Source organism: Phacochoerus africanus, chromosome 6 (genome assembly GCF_016906955.1).
Source record: "Phacochoerus africanus isolate WHEZ1 chromosome 6, ROS_Pafr_v1, whole genome shotgun sequence".
NCBI lineage: Eukaryota > Metazoa > Chordata > Mammalia > Artiodactyla > Suidae > Phacochoerus > Phacochoerus africanus.
In genome coordinates, this window is record NC_062549.1 from 38,058,615 (window position 1) to 38,073,050 (window position 14,436).

At 37.8% G+C, this 14,436-nt stretch overlaps 1 protein-coding gene across 2 annotated transcripts in view; it reads left to right on the forward strand.

Moving 5' to 3' along the window:
- The window catches only part of STK3 (serine/threonine kinase 3), a 291,654-nt gene that overhangs the window by 198,918 nt on the left and 78,300 nt on the right, over nucleotides 1–14,436 (forward strand). For both annotated transcript variants that reach the window (XM_047783544.1, XM_047783543.1), the window contains one exon: nucleotides 8,846–9,038. In XM_047783544.1, coding sequence (XP_047639500.1) covers nucleotides 8,846–9,038 — 193 coding nt within the window. The remainder of the gene's footprint in view (nucleotides 1–8,845; nucleotides 9,039–14,436) is intronic.

Sequence of the window (14,436 nt, forward strand, 5' to 3'; positions counted from 1 at the left end):
GGAGTTCCCGTCGTGGCGCAGTGGTTAATGAATCTGACTAGGAACCATGAGGTTGTGGGTTCGATCCCTGTCCTTGCTCAGTGGGTTAAGGATCCGGCGTTGACCTGAGCTGTGGTGTAGGTCGCAGACGCGGCTCGGATCCCGTATTGCTGTGGCTCTGGCTTAGGCCGGCGGCTACAGCTCCGATTAGACCCCTAGCCTGGGAACCTCCATATCCTGTGGGAGTGGCCCTAGAAAAGGCAAAAATACAAAAAAAAAAGAAAAGAAAAGAAGCAAAATTAAAAGATAGCAGCTATGTCTTAGGCTGCTTTTGCAGTGAAATAGAAGGACCACCTGCCTATAGCAATGGGAAGAAAGTTCATTCTTTGTACAGATATCCAGATTCTGTTTAAGTAATTTTTAATTGGTGAATATCAATTTATCCCTTTCTAAAAATCCGTCAGACATTGAAACAGTGCTTAAGGGCAGCTATTTGAAGGGAAATATTCTGATGCTTTCTCAGTAGTTCTTAGCTCATTTGGGTTGAATATGGTACTAAATGGGATCAGAGTTAACCAGTTGATCCTACTGTGGGCTCTTTCACTTGTAACACAGAAATGGTAGACTGTGCAGGTGTACTGATAACAGAGGCAATGGATAAGTGCTATCTGTTACTGTCTTTGGAAATGGAATCTAAAGATAATGAATGTCACATCAGTAGTTTCACCTTGCTATACTAGAGAGTATTTTTTAGTTTAATGGTACCCAAGCCTCTTCCATGATGTGGGCATGCAAGCAAATGTACAGTAGTTCCCTTTTCTAACTCAAGTAATGATTAAAATGTATTTATTGACACAGATTGTCATGTAAGCACAACCACCAAGCCCTGATTTAATTCTGCATGAGGAGAGAAGTAAAAGATTCCTGCCACAGTTTTCCCTAGTTTTATGCTCGTTTCCTTGAAGTTGTACTGAACATGGCTTGTTGAATTCTTACTTGACTCTTTCACTGCAGATTAAGCATTAGATTTTAATGCCTTTGTCATGTGCCAAAGTGGCAAATTCCATTAAGTCATACAAATAGCTGGCATTATCCGTTTTGTTTTCTGTCTTCATCTATTCGAACTAGAATCTTTTACAGTTTTCTCTTTGGAGTCAGTTTGGTTGTCTTTAGGTCCAGAATATTGTCATTATTTTTGATCCATTGTATTTGATGTCCAGAATGTTTCTAGAATATGTTCATTCTTCTTTCATGATTTCTTTTAGATTTGACCTGTCATTTAAATGTTTCTGTGGGACCATTTCAGTGCAGGTTCTAATTACCTCAAATCTAGATTTCAATAATCTTCTGATTCCAGGCTCTCTTCCTCCTTTCTTTTCCTCTGGTTCAACCTTCAATTTCCAGGGTTCCCATCACTTCTCTGCCAAGCAGCTTTCACTGGCTCCCAGTGTTTAAATCACCCTGTAAATTGCAAGCCATCCCTTAATGGAGTCAAACTCATATGCCTTCCCTTCTAGCCACAATATTTCTACCCTTGTGCTGTTTTTCCCAGTCTAGAATGTCACTGTCTATTTCCAAACCCTTGTCCTAGAAATTTTTATCTTTGAACAGTCCAGCTTTCTAAGGGAACTAATTTAATTCTAAGGAGCAAGTGAGCTTTACTTCTGTTGTTTTTTCTTTACGCATCTCAGCAGCTTGTTTATTCATTGTTTATCTTTATATAAGCTCAAGTTTAGCTAAATTTTATCTCTGAGAATGACGTTGTGAGTTCTGGGTTGAAGATTGATTATGAGTCCCTTTAGAGTGGATTTTTATTTGTTTTCATCAAGCACCCAGGGTGCTTCCATACTGAGACTAAATTCAGTTAATTTCTTGGCATGGGGTTCCCCATGTGGGTAACGTTAGAAAGCCCAAGCCCACGTCTGTACCTTCTAAAGGCAGACTCTCCCACCATCCATTCCCCATCTTTACTTAGAGCCCTCATGAGGCAGACAGGTTTGTATGTCATCCCCTTTATCTGTGAATACATTTTTTTTTCTTGTTTATCCTTTCACTGAGGGTGTAGGCCCTCAAGATCCCCAACTTTATGCAGGAGTTTCAGTTCTACTTTGGAAAGAACCCAAATACTCTTGTCTTCCTTTATCCATTCAAATGGATACCCTATCACCATCCCACCCTCATTATCACATGCCTCTGCTGCAGCCCTAAGGTCAGATTTAGCTTATTCTCACTCTAGTTCCCAGCCCTTACTGTCTTGAAAGCTCTCTTTCGTATTTATAGTATGCTTTGTTATATTATTTTTTGCTGTCAGTGCCGTCCCCGATTAACACCTCTAAAAGGTTTACAGCTATCTAGACCACTGTGGTATTGCAATTTTTTGTGTAATTTGTTCACTTATATGTCTTACATATTTATTTTTCCCTAAAAAAATAAATATTTTCATGCTGTAGCAGAACACATATTCAAGAGGAATGTCTCATTGAATCAGTGGCACTAAGGACACTGCTCTGTACTGATAATGTACTGTTATGTAATTGTATGGGCAATAAAGAAGTCTTAAATATCATCTCAAGAAGAGAAAATAATTAGACTATTTCAAATTAGAAAGAACCTACTTATTTAGGCTATGTCATTAATGTTACAAATGCAAATGCTTTCTAAAATGTTTGCATAAATGTCCCTTAAGTCAGTCAAATTGTAGCTGAATATTTAGAAAATCCTTTAAGGTAGTAGATATTGCAAATGTAAAGATACCTAGTGCAGAGGCTCTGATTATTTCTCAGACTGTTACAGCCTAAATCTGTCTTAGCAGTGGAGTAGGATTTCCTAATAATGTTTTCAAATATTTGTATTCCATGTGGATTTTATGATTCATAACCTGGATTATCATCAGTACTCTGTTTTGCATTCCTGGCACATGATGACCACTGATTGAAAATGCTATTGTATTCCTTACTGGAATTGGCCGCTTTTACAGTGGGAAGCATCTGTTCTGCAGACCTTTCTCTATAAAGTATCAACATGTTTTTTCTCCTGCTTTTCTTTCATAAGGAATAACAGAGTATAGATAAATGAAGTATAACTTTGGGAAAATGTGATAAATGTCTCATTATGAAAGTATTAAAATATCGAATGACATCTTAATCAAAATTATATCACGAATAATTTGAGTTAATGGCTTTTAAAAGTAAAAAAGCATTACTGAAAAGTTTTCAACATCATCACCAAGTTATTAGTGTTTGAGTTTTCTAATTTCATTAAAACCAACTTTTCATTCCATCTGTACTTTATTAATTAGTGTTTGGATGCCACACTCTCATTTGTGAACTGAGTACTCACTATTTTTTTCATTACTGGTTTGTGGTTTTTCTTTTTAACTGTCAATTTGTAAATTGGTTTAGCATCCTTTAGCAAAGTGACTGTGTGGGTGAAAATATACAGAAAAGCAATCTCTTCCAAACTTCAGTGTTTTTATAACTTTCTAAGTTATCTAAGCCAGTTTTGTGAATCCAGTGATGCAAGCTTCATTATCCTAGCGTAGACTCAACTAGAATGCATAGAATATGGGAAGATTTAAAAGTATTATTTCACACAAACCAGATGTTATGTTTCTTGTTAAATTTAATGGTCACAGCACTGAATCTTGGATAAGAGATAAATAACTCACACATACAAAAATAGATTTAGAGCTTTAGGAATTAACCACAATAAAGTAAGATACTAAGCTAGCAGTAGATTTTTATGAAGAACTGATAGAATATCAGCTTTTTTCCTCCCCCTCAGTGTGGTCTACTGAAAAGAGTAAATCCCAACTTTTTTATTAGCTTTTTGACCAAGTGCAAATTAGTTTACATATATTCCATATATTCATATATATTCATATGTAAACTAATTTCTTAGTTTCTTAATCTCTTAATTTAGCAAAATGAAAGATGCTCTAGCTAACCTGTAATATAAAATTAGACTTGAGAAATTCTGTAAATAATTTAAAAGCTTTATACAATTGGAAGTTAGATATTCAGCTTTAGAATCAAACAATCTGGTTAGAATCCTTGCTCCTCGACTTCCTTGTTGTATGACCTTGGACAGACTGTTGAACCCAAAGTTCATGGGTTCATCATTTACACAATAAGGATAATATCTTGCAGGATTAATAAAAGGATTAAATAGTAGTGACCAACAAAGTCCTTAGCATAGTGCTTCTGACTCATTGATTATAACTATTTTATCATGATTCAATAAATGATTGACTGAGTAATTCTAGTTAACAGTTTTATTTTCACTCCCAGAGTTTCCTCAGTAGCCATTCTATGTTTGAAATAATTAGTTGGCTTAAATAAAGTTCTACAATAGAATCTTAAGTAGCATTCTGTGCTTTGGCACTACCTCATAATGAGGGCTTTAACCTTAATTAAATAGATTATTTAATGAGAACAAGGCTTTGTACTGGATACCAGGGATATAGCTCTTAACAAGATCTGCCTACTGCCCTTACAGATTTTAGAGTCTAATGGGAGATTTGGACAAGCCGGTTATCCAGACAATGATAGTAATAAGTGTGTGATTGGCATAGTAAGTACCAGGCGCTATAGCAATACAGAAATATGGCACCTAATTCGGTCTCAGGGTGTCTGAGCTGAGAAAAGGAGGTTGAAGTAGTTCTGTTGTAAAAAGAAGTTGTGATATAAAGCACCCCCCACTTATGTTTATCTATTAAACATTATAGTCTTCTCATCCTTTAAGACCTAAGTTAAGGGCAGTGTCCTCTGTGAGGCTTTCTTCATTTGAGAGAGGTGGAGTTAGAGGCTCTTCTCTTGGTACTTCCATTGTGGTTTGCCAGCACTTTTCTAATAGCACTTAACACACTGCCTTGTACTTTATCGTTCACATATCAGACAGTTTCTCTTAGACCTCAGACTCCTCAAAACAACAAAAATGGAACAAAACCATTTCTTACTCCTCTTTGTATCTCCAGTGCCTGCTCCACTCCTTGACATATTACAAATTAACAATAAATGCTTGTTGAGTGAATTAGTAAGTAAAAATATAAATTGCTTCATTTATTAGATAAATTTTTATCAAGCACCTACTATATGCCAGGTTTCTAAGCATTGGGGGTTCATCAGTGAAAAAGGGGGAAAAATGTAATGTATACATGTAAGGATAACCTGACCCCCTTGCTGTACAGTGGGAAAATAAAAAAAAATTATAAAAAAAAAAGAAGGACTCTTTGCCTTCATCAAACTTATATTCTAGTGGTAGAAAAGCCAGGTCTAAGCTATTGAAGAATACAGAAAAATAAAAGATTGATGGGTCTTTGATTTGGGGTTGGTTAGAAAAAGCCTCATAATAGAGGTAACATCTAAGTGGAGACCTAAGTTAAGCAAAAAATAAAGCTGTCTTAGGGAAGATCATTCCAGGCTGAGAGATCAGCCAATTTAAAGACCCAAACAGGAACATGCTCAGAATGCTCGAGAAACAGCAAAGGAAGCCAGCCTGGCTGGAACTTGATGAGTGAGAAGGAATGTGATAGGAGATGAGATTGGCAGGTATTACTGGGCCACATCACATTTGGCCATGATACGCATTTGGGATTTTATTGTATGATGGGAGGCCAAATGCAGGGTTTTGAACAGGAGAGTAACATGATATGATTTGTCTTTTGAAAGGATTGATCCGTGGGAGAGTAAAGGGGGCAAGAGTGGAAACAGTGAAAACTGCTAGGAAACTGTTTTTATGGTCCAAGATAGTGGCTTTGAACAGCATGGACCAAGTCTTTGGAGGGGACTCTTTGGGCATAGGAGCTGGTGACATAAGCTGTTAAAATTGTAAACCTGCACCTCTAACTTAAGCAACCAAGTAGACCAAAATTTAAATGTAAATTAGGTACATGTATTTGGGGAATAGTGGATTAAGCAATATAAAGGAACTAGTTTCTTAGTTGCAGCTCTACTTTTAAGTAGGTATGTGACCTTGGAGAAGTCTCTTACTTTCTATAGGCTTAAGTTCTTTCTGTATAAAATGAGGGGTTGAATTATTATTATTTTTTGCTTCAAAAACTGATTTTTTTAAAGTATAGTTGATTTATAGTGTTGTGCCAGTTTCTGCTATACAGCATATAGTGACCCCGTTTACACACACACACACATACTGTCTTCCATCATGTTCTATTCCAAGAGATTTAATATAGTTCCCTGAGCTGTACGGTAGGACCTCATTGCTCATGCATTCTAAATGTAATAGTTTGCATCTACCAACAAGGAGAGTTTTGGTTGGATTATTAAAGGTTCATGATTTTATAATTCTGTGAAAAAGTAAAATATAACGAATGCTTACTGTGTGTGGAATACTGAATGAAACACTTTAGTAGGTTCAGAAATACTAAAAGGCATTCTTAGCCATAGGTACTTACATTAAAAAAGATTTTATAAAACAGTTAAATATGAGATAAATTTAAATGCAAAAATGTATGATGCAGGTTATAAATTCTAGAAGTTTGGAAAAGAAGATAACTAATAAAGACCGAATTGCCCATGAAGGTAAAGATACTTGAGGAGTTCCCTTCGTGGCTCAGTGGTTCACAAGCCTGACTAGGAACCGTGATGATGCAGGTTTGATCACTGGCCTCGCTCAGTGGGTTAAGGATCCGGCGTTGCCATGAACTGTGGTGTAGGTCACAGACATGGCTCTTATCTGATGTTGCTGTGGCTGTGGTGTAGGCCAGCAGCTGTAGCTCTGATTCAACCCATAGCCTGGGAATCTCTATATGCCATGAGTGCAGCCCTGAAAAAAAAAGAAAAAAAAAAAAAAGATACTCTATCTGGAACTAAATAGGACTTAGTTAAGTTAGAGAGGAAAGAGCATCCTAGGTAGAGAAAAAGACATGAGCAAAGATGAAGTCCCTTTTGTGTGTGTGTGTGAAAAAAATACAAATTTATTATTTTATAGTTCTGTAGGTCTGAAGTCTGAAATGGATCTTACTGAGCTAAATTCAAGATGTTAGCAGGGTTGTGTGCTCCTTTCTGAAGTCTCCACAGGGGAATCTCCTTTCTTGCCTTTTCCAGCTTCAGAACTGCTCACATTTCTTGGCTCATGGCCTCATCCCATTCTGTCTTCAAAGCGAGCAACTGTAAAGTCGTTCTTACATTGCCTCTGTTAGACACTGATGATGAAGTCTTAATGAGCATATCATGATATGGGTTTATAGCAAGCATCTGGAGACTCAGTCAAGGTTAACCTGACTATCTTGGACCATATGTGAACAATGCGAAAATAGGATCAGCCACATAACATAACATAGAGGGCATTAAAATCTGGACAGCTTTGTTTGGCTTTCATTGTAGGCAGAAACCGGGAGCTATTGCAGATTCTTCAATAGAAGAATATCATGATACAAATAGTATTCAAGAAAGATTGGCACAGTAGGTATACTTTAAAGAAGGCTGGAAACTACCTTGTCCCTAGTAGGCTGCAGGCATTTTGAATAGCTCTTCTAAATAATCCTCATAACACCAATGAAAGAAAAATGCATTTAATACACCTAGCCTGCCAAAAAGCGTAGCTTAGTCTAGCCTGCCTTCAGTGTGCTCAGAACCCTTAAATTAGCCGACAGTCAGGCAGAATCATTTAACACAAGGCCTATTTTGTAATAAAGTGTAGAATCTCACACGATCTGCTGACTCCTGTAGTGAAGAAGCACAGAATGGTTGTAAATGTATTGGTTGTTTATTTCCCTGATCACACGGCTGACTGGGAGCTACAGCTCACTGCTGCTGCCCAGCATCATGAGAGTATCATACCACATATTGCTAGTCTGGGAAAAGTTCAAAATTTGAAGTACAGTTTCTACTGAATGTGTATCTTTTTTGTATCATTATAAAGCTGGAAAATTCTAAGTGGAACCATTGCAAGTCAGGGACCATCTATTTGTAGATACTTACATACCAGTGTTGAGAGCATTATTTATAATAACCAAAAGGTATAAACACCTTAATGCCTATTAACAAAGGAATGGGTAAACATAAGGTGGTGTGTGGGGGGGTGGATGTGTGTGTGGCACATACACACACGTATGTACACTGGAAAATTATTATCTTAAAAAGGCATGAAATTCTGACATCCTGTACAACATGAATGAACCTTGAAAATATTGTACTCAAAGAAATAAGACAGACACAAAAGGCATGACTCTACTTAGAGGAGGTAGAATAGGTGGATTCATAGTGACAGAAAGTAGAATAGAGGTTACCAGAGATTGGAGGGAGGAACAAGGAGTTACTTTTAATGAGTATAGAATTCTCTGAGATGATGAAAAATTTCTGGAAATGCATCTTGGTGATTGGACAACATTGAGGATGTACTTAGTGTCATAGAACATGGTTAAAATGGTAAATTTTGTGTTACATATTTCACAATTTCTGAAAAGCTAACAGCTCCTGTACAAAGTTACGAACATTATTAATGCTGTTATAATAGTGCCAACATTTCTCTCTTTCATGTGCTCTCTTTTATTTGTTTATTTTGTTACCATATTCTTTGTTGATCATCTACCTATTTGAATCACTATTTTAAGAACAGCTAGCAGCTTTCTGTTTCACCAGCCAATTTCTATTGCTTGAGCTTTAGGTTATTTTGGATAACTTTGGCTCTTACGATAATATAACTAACAGTAGTCATTATTAAACATATACTATGGTCCTGGGTCACCATGCTATACAGTAGAAAAAAAAATTGTATTGGGGAAATAACTATTAAAAAATAATTTAAAAAACTGCAAAATAAAAGTATACTATGCTTGTACTGTTGTTAAGTAAGATATCCAGCTGTGTTAGAAAAGTCTTCCTTCATTGCAGTGTTTTGCTTGCAGGATGAAGATGAGCTGGATTCCCACACCATGGTGAAGACCAGCTCGGAAAGTGTGGGCACAATGAGGGCCACAAGCACGATGAGTGAAGGGGCCCAGACCATGATTGAACATAACAGCACAATGTTAGAATCTGACTTGGGGACCATGGTTATAAACAGCGAGGACGAGGAGGAGGAAGATGGAACTATGAAAAGTATGTGGCTTTTTCCCATTGAATATTAACTTTCTGTTTTGGGAATATACTTCTATAGGAATCAGGATAGTTCTGTGTTACTTTTTATAGCCAGTTGTGCAAAGTTTTGTTTCTTGGCTCTATTTAACAATGAAAGGCATTTGACACAAGTAAGTTTTTAAAAATTCTTTTAAAACAGCAGAAAGCAGTGCATCTTTAATAACCTAAGGGGTTATGGAACTTTTTGCTGTTGAAGGATGCTAACCCACAATTTAATTTGTAAAGTGTTTTTGAGATAAAAAAGATAGTGTTCCTAGCATTTACTTTTCCAATTAAAAAAAAAGTGAACCTAAAATTCTGTTCTAATAAATACAATGTAATGTTATTCCATGTTGTCCAAATTAGCAGTTAAGCTGCAGTGACAGAGAGGAGCAAGCTAAGGGAAGAAATGGGGGTGCAGGTGAGAAAAGAAGAAGCACTAGAAAGAAGAATCAAGAGACAGGGATATTCATGCTGTAAATTGAGTTCACTGCGTATTTACTACCTCTTGTCATGTGTGAGGCACAGTGCAGGGGCGCTGCAGGCTGGAATGATGAGTAAGGCATTCTGTTCTCTCTGATCTCCGCTCCTTACAGAGTGAAGACAGAGGTACTTCCACAGACTAGCATTTCTTTTTGTATAAATATGGCTCTTTAAGGCTGCAGTTAACAGTGTGGGACCTAATGATTTCTCAGTTACAGGCAAAAGCCCATTCATTACCTTGTTACCTGCTGACCTTTCTCTTCCCCTAGCACCCTAGTCATGTGTGGTTAAGGTCACAGTCTAAGTCCTAAGCTGTTTTCCGCCACACAGCACTTCTTCAAAATGGCACAAAAGCAGTAATACACGACCTCTTGCATTGTAGAGCCTAGAAAGTTCTAAGAGTCAAGTGATTTGCTGCTAGTATAAAATGGATGTAGGTAGGAATTTCCTCTCTGTCATTTTGGTTTTCTTTTTATCTCCCCCTTTCTTTTTGCTACTCCCCTGTGCAAGACTGCTTGATAAGTCTTACCTCATAACATAGCCTCAAGTCATTTGGCTCACTGCTATTGCTTTCTTCACATTTCTTAGTTACACAGCCCATTATGGTTCTGTGCTTTGAAGAGGAGGGTCATGAAGCACAAAATGAAAACAGATTGCCGCATAGTTAATCCTGGATGGGAAGGGAGAAAGGGATGTGAATATTTTTTTTTATCTCCCACACTGATGGGTCTCCTGAGCCTTTACCCTGGAAAGCAGCCTGGAAAGGGTTTGGGTTCCTTGCAGGGCATCTGAGTAGAATAGGGCTTCTGCAGAACTCACAGGCTTACCCAACACCTTGGATGGTCTTATAGTCTCCAGACCCAACCAGTGTTAGGATACAAATCATATGCCCTATAGATCTAAAAGACAGATAAGATAGTTTACAATACATTTCTCACCAGCATCGTTTTTCCATAGCTGATAAAATTCTTTGAGCCAATCTTCATGATTCTGACAGACCAGTTAGAAGATCATTGAGTGTTTTGTACTGTCTTTAGAGAGCTGCTGAGCTTCCCACAAAACTATAGAAACGACGTTTTCTACACGGTCATATAGTTGAACATCAATGCATAAACAGTATTTGAAGAATGATGACTTATGGGATAAAATTCATGTTAGATTGTTATATTTCAAGGAAGAGATATGTGTAATAATTTATCAGACCCCATGCTTTAAAATATCCACATATTTTCTGTAATGACTTTTAACTTTGACAGTCACAGAAATCATTCATTTTATGTCTTAAGCATGATTTTTTTGTTCATAGAGACTTTATTGAAAGCTCATTTTTAAATTGAGCAGATAGTGATTTATATAGATGTTTTATATACTTCAGCAATCCCATGAGCCAACTCCCCTTGTATTTTAAGTTCCCACAATTTAGGCATCATTCCATAATGTGAGTTGTCCATGTTTCCAAAAATCGAATCAAATGCTATTAGTGTAACTTCCAGAGTCTGTCATACTGTAGTAACAACAGTATAAAGTTGTAAAGAAGTTATTGAAGTAGAACTTATTTTTTGGGAATCTGTGTAATTTCTTTGTTTTAGTTTTGTCTTTTCTCATGATCTAAATCTTCTTTGAAACTTAATTGGTATGAGCTCTTACGTTATGTCGTATTAGTGAAAGCCTCATTTGCTAATGTATCTTTAGTGTTTTTGTTCTTCCAAAAGATTATATATATTATATATGTATATAAGATTATGTATCTGTGTATATTTATGTGTGTGTGTGTATATATATATGCTCACATATATATGTGTATGTTCCAAAAAGATTATAGCAGTATATTACTTTTAATTTTCTAAAATCTCTAGAATGTTATATTATGTGCTGAAGATTCTGATTTTTATCACCTTTTCCATTAGAGTTTCGAAAGAGTTGCCTTATTTAATTCTTGTCAGTTTAAATTATGTTTACATACTTTTTTATACCTTTATCCATGAAGCTAGAAATTACAGACCTGTTTTTCTTACCTCTGAAAAGTGTGGTGATTTGACTCTAGGAAGCAAAATTATTAGCAGATCTTTTGAAGAGAAATGGAGAAAAATGATGGTCTTTGGGGGGTGGGTGGATGCGCCTGGGCTGTGGGATGGAAATCCTGTGAAATCAGATTGTTATGATCATTATACAACTACAGATGTGATAAATTCATTTCAGTAATTAAAAAAAAAGGAAAAAGAAAATTTGGTCTTTAAAAAAAAATGGGCATGGACCCTGAGGGCACTTGCCCGAGAACTCTCTAAATCTGTTTTCACAGCGATGGCATTATTTTTATCATCATGGGATGAAACTTCGTATTCCCATCTTCCCGAGACTCCGTAACCCATGTGATGTCCAGGTTTCAGCTTGGCAATCCAGCTTTCGTAATCTGACATCAGCCAATGTTTACACGTTTTTTTATTTCCTTATATATATTTTGTCCACATTAGTTTTTGCTAGTTGGAATTACGCGTGGTTGATTGTAGGAATAAGCACATTGGTTGTCATTAAGGAAATCAACTTTTAGGACTTTTTATCCTGAAGGAACGGATTAATACCAAGTCAGGAATCCATTGTTATCAAATTGATGAAGTAGTAGAGATTATGTCTTTGTGGATGACTCTGGAAGAACAATTATTTCAACAGAGGGAAGACTGGGGCCTTTTACCTTGTTTAGATCTATGTTCTATGGTTGAGCTTTCTGGCCTTCCAGAAAGCTGGTAACTCTAGTTGCCCTGAGGGGAAACTCTCTCTCTCTCTTTGAGGAGGAATCATACTGTCCAGTCAGGTTAGAGGCTGTGTTTCATGGCTTCAGCTAATCTCCATATGCCTGTTATGTCAGCTTGCCCTTCCAGCAGCTTGGGAAGCTGTAGCACCAAAGAGCCCAGCCCTGCTTCCCTCCAGCAGTAAGGGAGGCCTGGCCTTCCTGGGGCTGACACTGGAGATGCCGAGCCATTTGTGGCTCTGTTCTTTTCCTTCCCAGGGAGGACTGTTGCCTGCCTCTTTCTCTGCCTCCTCCAAGACCTTGCTCCACCTCTCTTTATACCCAGTAAGAGAGCCAGGGGCTCTATAGAGAATAATGATCTCCAAAATGAACAAGGTAGCGCAAAAAATGCAAGAGACGTGAATGGCAAGATGAGGAAATGGTAAGGGAGCACTCAGCTGGCTTGATGTCTCCTGCTAGGAGGATGCTTCATAATCTGCTGAGACAACGTGCAGGTGAGAGAACTATATTCCACTGTTTGTGAAGTTTGATGTCTCTTTGAGATGATGAGGCAAGTGCCAGGAAAGCATGAAAGAGCTAATTTTTATTTGTTTATTTATTGATTATCTTCAGAAAAGCGAAAAAAAGGTACATTTCTCAGGTTATAGCTGTCATCAGTTGAGGGTCGTACAAGCCAAAAGTTGTGCTGGGGACTTTGCGTACATGATCTCATTGACTCCTCATTGACTCTGTAAAGTAACACTGTCACAACCATGGGCTGCTAAGGAAACCGAAACTTGGGAATGTGAAGTGACTTGTCCAAGATTTCATAGCAAGTAAGTGGTGGAACAGTATACAGACCCAAGATTGACCTTAAAGTCACATCATTACTGTGGGCTGCTATGCTTGACAGCCCTCCCAGGCAGGAGTCTAGAACATTTGTGAGCACTTTAGGATGGAGACCTGAATCATTACATCAGCCTAGATTACTGGAAACAGATCATATCACAATAATTCGATTTCCTTTTTTAACAGTGTTGCTAAACCCATAAATCAGAGAAAGTGCTAAGTTTGCATGTCGTGTTTTGTGATTTGAGGACCTGATTTGAGAAGGCCTTTGGTGATATCCTTGTAGACCATATGTGGTATGACCTAGCCAATGGTTCTGTTCTGAACAGTTATACACCTTGGGCTTGTACCAGTCAGGGTTTTTTGGAGGAAAGAAACTATTCTGGGCATTTTAAGCATAGAAAGAGTGAATCAAAGATGTGGATATTAACATAATCCATGAAAAATTTAGAGGAGAGAGTTGTGTAGGCGAGGTCTCCAGAAATGACTGCCACAACACCACAGAAGTGACTCTTATCTTATGGAACTACTCCTGCTGTTGTTGCTATTACTGGTGCTGCTGGTGCTGCTACTACTACTGCTACAGTTACCACTACTGCTGCTGCTGCTACTATTACTATTACTACTGCTGCTGTTGCTGCTTCTGCTCCTTCTCCTCTTCCTCCTCCTCCTACTGTTACTGCTGTTACTATTACTCCTACTGCTATTATCAGGAAGGTAGTAAAGGAACTATACTACTGAGTTCAGTAATACAAATGGAAATCAATCCCTGTTGCTATTCAGAGGTTAGAAAGCTACCAGTGCAACTGCAGCCACTTTTTAGCACCTGTGAGTGACTGGATGCTGCAGTGCTCCTGAAAAAAATCCAATGTCTCCATAGCTGTGCTGCCAGGATGAAATAACCGAGGTAAGTGGTTCCTGGTCTCCACCTCATTTCCTACCCTCCCAGTGGAGAGGAGAAAGTACACTCATCTAGCACTCTAGTGTGCAGAGTGTTAATGGGAAATGCAGCGTTTAGCTTTCTAGCCTATACAGTAGGAAGGCCCACCAGAGGCAATGGCAGTGGTTGCTAAATTTCGTTAACTATGGTGTTACTAATACATTGCTCTTGTTGTGTGTTGTAGGGCCTAAGCCTCTGCCCTAGCTAGCTCAACATTTTTTACAGAAATTTGGATGAAGCTATAAAGTCCGTTAGAACTGCAGATGGCATAAAGAGGGGGAAAAAAAAGTTTCACCTGAGTCAGAATCAGGGTTTTAAAAGAACTCCCCAGGCTAGAGCAATAGGCTTGATTTACAGGATAAATCTGCTCTTGGGTCCACATA